The sequence below is a fragment of the Amphimedon queenslandica genome, unplaced genomic scaffold (genome assembly GCF_000090795.2).
Source record: "Amphimedon queenslandica unplaced genomic scaffold, v1.1 AMPQUscaffold_13226, whole genome shotgun sequence".
NCBI classification, from domain to species: domain Eukaryota; kingdom Metazoa; phylum Porifera; class Demospongiae; order Haplosclerida; family Niphatidae; genus Amphimedon; species Amphimedon queenslandica.
Genome location: NW_003546538.1, coordinates 97,289 through 103,243, shown reverse-complemented (window position 1 = coordinate 103,243; position 5,955 = coordinate 97,289). Strand labels below are relative to the sequence as shown.

Below are 5,955 nucleotides of genomic sequence, written 5' to 3'. Positions count from 1 at the left end.
GATAGGAGGTGAAGAGTCTAATGAAGAAACTGGAGATGGTAGAGAGTGAAAGAGATGATTTACTTGAGGAGAATGCTAAATTGAAGGGTACAATAGACACATTAGGTATATACTAATTATTATTAATTATAATTATTGATAATTTAAAGGTATCTCATATGAAGGTAGAGAAGTTGATGAAAGCAATAAGTCATCAATACAATCATCAGGTATAATGAGATTCATGTTTTGAGACATGATATCTATGAATATTGTCATGTGCATGAATTTTGAATAAATACATCATGTAGCTGAATTGTTGTTGCTAATAATTTAATTGGTTAATTTTTACTATTTAGAGCCTGAGAAGGAAGAGAGTAAAAAGAAGATGACAAAAGCAATGCAAATGGAAATAGATCATTTACGATCATCTCTTCAAAGCAAAACAGGTATATATACAGACATACTTAATACTGTATAATGAGAATAGAGTACAACTGTGTTTAGAGTATCATTATTGCTTGTACATTAATTTGTTATAGTAGGAGGATGATTGTATATACTCAATACTAATACTGGCCCTTCTTACATGCAATTAAATAATACATAATTTATTTTTAACGTTTCTTAAATTAGTGACAAATATTTGATTTGTATTAATATCAGTTATTAATGACTAGGAATAGAAGAAACATTAATTGGAGTAGAGAAAACATTAATTGAAAGAGAAAAGGAGATAGAACAGATACAGGAAAAGATATCATTAATGAATATACAAAAACTGAAAGAAACTTCAATTACTCTTAGTATGTATTACATTATATCAACATAATGACTAGTACTGGTATTTTAGGAAAGGATCAGTCTACACAATCAATAGATCCACCCAAAGGACCAGTTTATGTAGCTATTAGAGACTGGGAGGGAAGGGTTAGTACTATGCTTTCAATCAAGAAAGGAGAGAAACTTGAGATCAAGGAAGAGCGTACTAATGGATGGTGGCTAGCAAGATCATTAGATACTGATCAAGAGGGATTTGTTAATATTGCTCATATTAAAAAAGATGAAGAGAGTGAACTGTCAACGTTGGAATCACTTGAACTATTTCATTATGCAATGACAGAAAATGTTGACATACCTAAAATCAAGGAAATTAAGATGAGGAGCAACGTTGAGAGAGCAAGTCTCTTTTTATCATTAATTAAACAAGATTCAGTTCTGCTAGATCAACTTAGAAAAGAACATGGTAAGATATATTTATATGTACTAATAATCTATAGAGTATTTTGAGGGTATTAGATATTGTCCATGATCTGCAAAACTATATTTTTAAGATCAAAATTTTGATGTTTCAGCAAGCAAAATTTAGTATTTCCGTATGACATTTTTTGGCAAAATACAAATTTTTGTACATCATAAAATCCAAATAAATAACAGCTATACATAATTGTTGCTTGCATCAGCCATTAAAAATATAATAGTAGAGAATTATACTTGATAATACAGTAATTAATTATAATTTGTTTATGTATTCAGGAAAACCTAAAGCAATTAGGTGGTATGATGATGGTGTTGAACTGACCTCTCCATCTTTAATACAATGTCAAGAAGTAGTTTCTCTATTAACATACAAACATAGGAACATTGTCATCAAGGAATCATCTCCTGACATTGTGTGTGATCTGTTGCCAGTTTTATTACAAAATGAAAAGGTGAAATACTTGAGAATACAAGACACTCAACTAACACAGGACTGCATCTCATCCTTATGTAACTTACTGGCTAATAATAAATCATTATTAGAATTATTTCTTACTAACTGTTCCATTGATGACAAAGCAGTTGCTGATATTACAAACGTACTACAAACACACAATAACACACTTTTAAGTTTAACCTTCTATAAGAATCCTGGTATTACTTCAGTTAGTGCTCAGTCTCTTTCTGAACTAATCATCAACAATTCAACATTAACTGGATTAGAAGTAAGAAACACTTCAATATCATCTGATGGAATATTAATAATTCTTCAATCATTAACAATTAATAAAAATATCAAGCTTTATCTAAGTATGAAAGACAAAGACACATGCACAGAATACCATGACTATAATATTATAAAAGATAGAGTAATATTTATTTATTAATATCAATTGTATTTTGCTTTTTATTGAAAATGCCGACTCATCAATTATTTAATAATTATTAATTTAAACACAAAATAATTAACGAAGTGATTTATGATAAACACGTACAAAAACAAGTAAATACAAAATAATAATAATAATAATAATAATAATAATAATAATAATAATAATAATAATAATAATAATTGCATTCACCCATTTTAATAATAAATTATTATTGAAATTAAAGACAATTAAAATAAAATAGAAGAGAATAGTACAACCAGCTTATTGGGCAAGCAGTACATGTGTCAGTTGTTATTAAAATAATAATAATAATAATAACAATAATAATAATAATCATTAATTTACTATCTTATTAAAATTGAACTATTATGATGGTCCTTTGTCCCCTCCCCCTCCTCCACAGCATCCTCCCTTAGCACGTGGTGTATCAGTCTGTCTTAAGAGAGAGGCACCAGCTGGTAAACTAGTTAAACAATCTGGTGGTAACTTACGAGCTATGAGACAAGAGAGAGAGAGAGATTATGTTACAATAGTGCATACTACAGTACATCATTAGTAGCTACTCACTTATTTCAATGAACATTTCCTCAACATTCCTAGCAGTGAGGGCACTAGTCTCTCCAAATATGGCATTAACTTCTGATGCATATATAAGTCTGACCTTGTTCAGCTGGAATCTGAGAGGAGAGGAGAAGGGAGGAGGGAGAGAAAGGAGAGGAGATAAAAGGAGAGTGTAGTAGAGAGAGGGAGAGAGAAAAGGATTTATTACATTTTTTGATACATATTGATGTCCTTATATGCTGTGTATAAAGTTTGAGCAGATTCCGACTTCAATTTTTCAAGTTATGACCATTTTTTAAAACGGCCAATTTTTGAAAAATACCCAAGACTATAAGCCTATGGTTTTTGGAAAAATGGCTTCAAAATCATCTCAAATTTTTGTTAGATTTCAATGCTCTTATGTACACATACAATTATACTAGTCATACTTCTCTTTTATCTTCAAGGTCACATTTATTTCCAGCAATTGCTAATACAATATTAGGTGGACCTAGTCTGTGTAGTTCTGCTATCCAATCCTGTAACACTGTGAATGATCCCTACATGTACAACAATGCACATAATAATAATAACAACAACAACAATAATAATAAATAATAATAACAATAAATGTAAATAATATTTCGCATTTTTTACAAAATTCATGAAAATAAAATCTGTGGTCAAAAAGTAGAAAACCACAAAAATGAAAGCCACAAAACAGATTTTTTAGACAGAACCACAAAAAATTTTGGGCCACAAAAAATTTTGGGCCACAAAATATTCTATTTATATATTTTATTTTTTATTCTATATTCTGCACGTCATTATATACTGTATAGTGGGAAATCTTGGAGGGAATTAAATTTGGCAAAAATTAATTAAATTTGTGCCATTGAGCAACATGCTCAATGGCACAGGGCCACAAACTTGACAAATTAAAATTAGTCAATCACTAAAGTTTAAATTAACTTCCTCCAAAATTTCTCCCTATATGGTAATCTTTTGTCTCCGTTTTTCCAACTTTTATTAAAAATTATAATTATTATTATTCTTACTTCATTTGTTATATCATACACAACAATGGCTGCTGCTGCATTTCTGTAATACATTGGTAATAGCGACCGATACTAATTAGAAGAGATAAAAAAGAATAAAGATAATAAATAAAATATATTTATTGTGTGACTTACTCTCTCCTGTCCAGCTGTATCCCATATTTGAAACTTGATTGTGCTGTTGTCAACTGTTAGACTTTTCGACATAAAAGAAGCTCTGGAATATAAATACATGTAATGTTTAATAAATACATGTACATGTAACATCTGATAAAAATACATTAAACACTCAAAAAATAACAAACTACATAAACAGATTATACTACAGGACATGATACTCCCCCACATATTAACACGTTATCATATTTCATTGAGCAAATGACTAAAAGCTGACCTCAAATGACTGCCATATTTTAATAGACAACTCCCTTGGAAAAATACATTAAACTAGTGAAATTTTGAGCTATTAAATTATTATTATTATTGTATTGTGGTGTTGCTATAATTCCTTTGGTGTGGTACATGTGGTTTATTATGACACTTAGTATACAATAGATTAATAAAAGTAGTACATGTAATAAATACAATAATTTATTTATACAAGTTACCATGCATTAGCTACACTGTACCTCAAAAATTATTAAAAATATTTTAACAACAGAAGCCGAATTTAAATAAACGCTGGACTATTAAACATTTACAGTACCCACAACACAGTACATGTACATGTATATGCATGCATACGTACATGTACATGTACATACATGTACATGTACATGTATCAGTACCCACTGTCAGTACCCACTATACAGTACATGTACATGTACATATGTATGCATGACACACTGACAGTGTAAATCAGTAACTACCTCTAATGTCTATAGACAGTTCAATTAAATATCCAATATTCTACAACTACTACCACTACATGGCATGTACTACATTTTAATTCTACATTTTCAGCCTATTCACAGTTTTAAACTTCGTGGTATCATTCTAAACAAAAATCAGAAGTTTTTCGACACAAAACTTTCCAGCAATATAGTATAATACTAATGTAGTACATATACTACATTTTAATATTCTACACGTACCACTACTAGTTCATGGCATGTACTACATTTTACTGAGCACTGACTAATTTTGGTTGGAATTACAACTATTTGGCTGTAGAGTATTTGGCATGTACTATAGTTTGTGATGATAATAAATAATAAAGTGATTTGTATATTCAAAACAAATCCTCAGGCTTAAGTTAGTTACATTAATATTCTGACTAACGACACTTCTTAATTACATGTACAATGTACATGTATTTCTACTTGTACAGTGGAGAATATCAGGCATACAAAATTATACTATAGCACATGTATAAAGCCTGCATTGTAATGACTATAGTGTATTATAATGACTGCAAACTGAAAAGTCACCTATCCCTGTTGTAGAAACAAAAGTTTAAATTTATACATTGAAAATGCAAGCGAAATGAAAGCTTGAAAACGAAGGAGAAATTGAGTTTTCTAAGCAATCAAAAAGCATACTATTAGCTTGAGCATATAATATGTAATAGCAACACCACTTTATGTCAATTAGCATTTTAAATACGAGCCTACAAGACCAATCTCTATAAAGGTCAGCTCACAATTTTTTTTGTAATCACAAGTGCTGTAGCACACAATAGCAAGAAAAAAAAACTTTTCTTTGAGGTCTGTTATCCTCAAATACTCTTAACTCGTGTTGCTATACTTGTACTCTTACATTAAACAATTGTCATACAACACTTCTGGTTGCTTTGAACTGACCTCAGCCACTCAATCAAAATCCACAATGTACATGTACACCCATTACTACTGTATCAGGATATCATAATCACTTGCAATAGGATTATATGTAGCACCAGTAATTGTATTTATACAGTAATTGGGTTATTGTGCTATTGTTAGAGTATAATAGAGACTCACTCACCCTAGAGTGGTCGTTATGTTCTATGGGCTATAGTACAGGGTAATTTTTGAAAATTGGCCGATTTTTAAAAATGACCATAACTCAAAAAATTTCAGTCGGAATCACTTCAAACTTTCTACACAGCATAAGGACATCAATATGTATCAGGAAATGTAATAAAAATTTGGGGTAATTTCGGAGCCATTTTTTAGAAAAAACCATGGGCTATAGCCTTGGGTATTTTTTGAAAATTGGCTAATTAAAAAAAACGACCATAACTC

At 30.0% G+C, this 5,955-nt stretch overlaps 2 protein-coding genes across 2 annotated transcripts in view; one reads left to right on the top strand and one right to left on the bottom strand.

Annotated features, from left to right (window-relative positions):
* Positions 1–6: 6 nt before the first annotated feature.
* The window catches only part of LOC109584260 (uncharacterized), a 17,622-nt gene continuing 11,673 nt past the window's right edge, over positions 7–5,955 (top strand). Inside the window, exons 1-3 of the mRNA XM_019999943.1 lie at positions 7–105; positions 150–209; positions 339–433. Coding sequence (XP_019855502.1) covers positions 21–105; positions 150–209; positions 339–433 — 240 coding nt within the window. The 5' untranslated portion in view covers positions 7–20. The remainder of the gene's footprint in view (positions 106–149; positions 210–338; positions 434–5,955) is intronic.
* LOC100639916 (ras-related protein RHN1-like) lies at positions 2,570–5,733 on the bottom strand. The gene is made up of 6 exons (XM_011407466.2): positions 5,696–5,733; positions 3,866–3,947; positions 3,731–3,802; positions 3,122–3,232; positions 2,700–2,809; positions 2,570–2,626 (listed from the first exon to the last, which is right to left on the bottom strand). The coding sequence occupies exons 2-5, from the start codon at positions 3,935–3,937 to the stop codon at positions 2,765–2,767; spliced, it is 300 nt and encodes a 99-aa protein (XP_011405768.2). The 5' UTR covers positions 3,938–3,947; positions 5,696–5,733; the 3' UTR covers positions 2,570–2,626; positions 2,700–2,764.

Bases quoted from the DNA above. Each gene is read 5' to 3' on its own strand.
- LOC100639916 (XM_011407466.2), bottom strand. From the start codon at position 3,937: ATGTCGAAAAGTCTAACAGTTGACAACAGCACAATCAAGTTTCAAATA. The intron at 3,803-3,865 runs GTAAGTCACACA...TCTTCTAATTAG, and splicing joins ATACAGCTGGACAGGAGAGA to TATCGGTCGCTATTACCAAT. The intron at 2,810-3,121 runs GTATGACTAGTA...CTCTCCTCTCAG, and splicing joins ACCTTGAAGATAAAAGAGAA to ATTCCAGCTGAACAAGGTCA.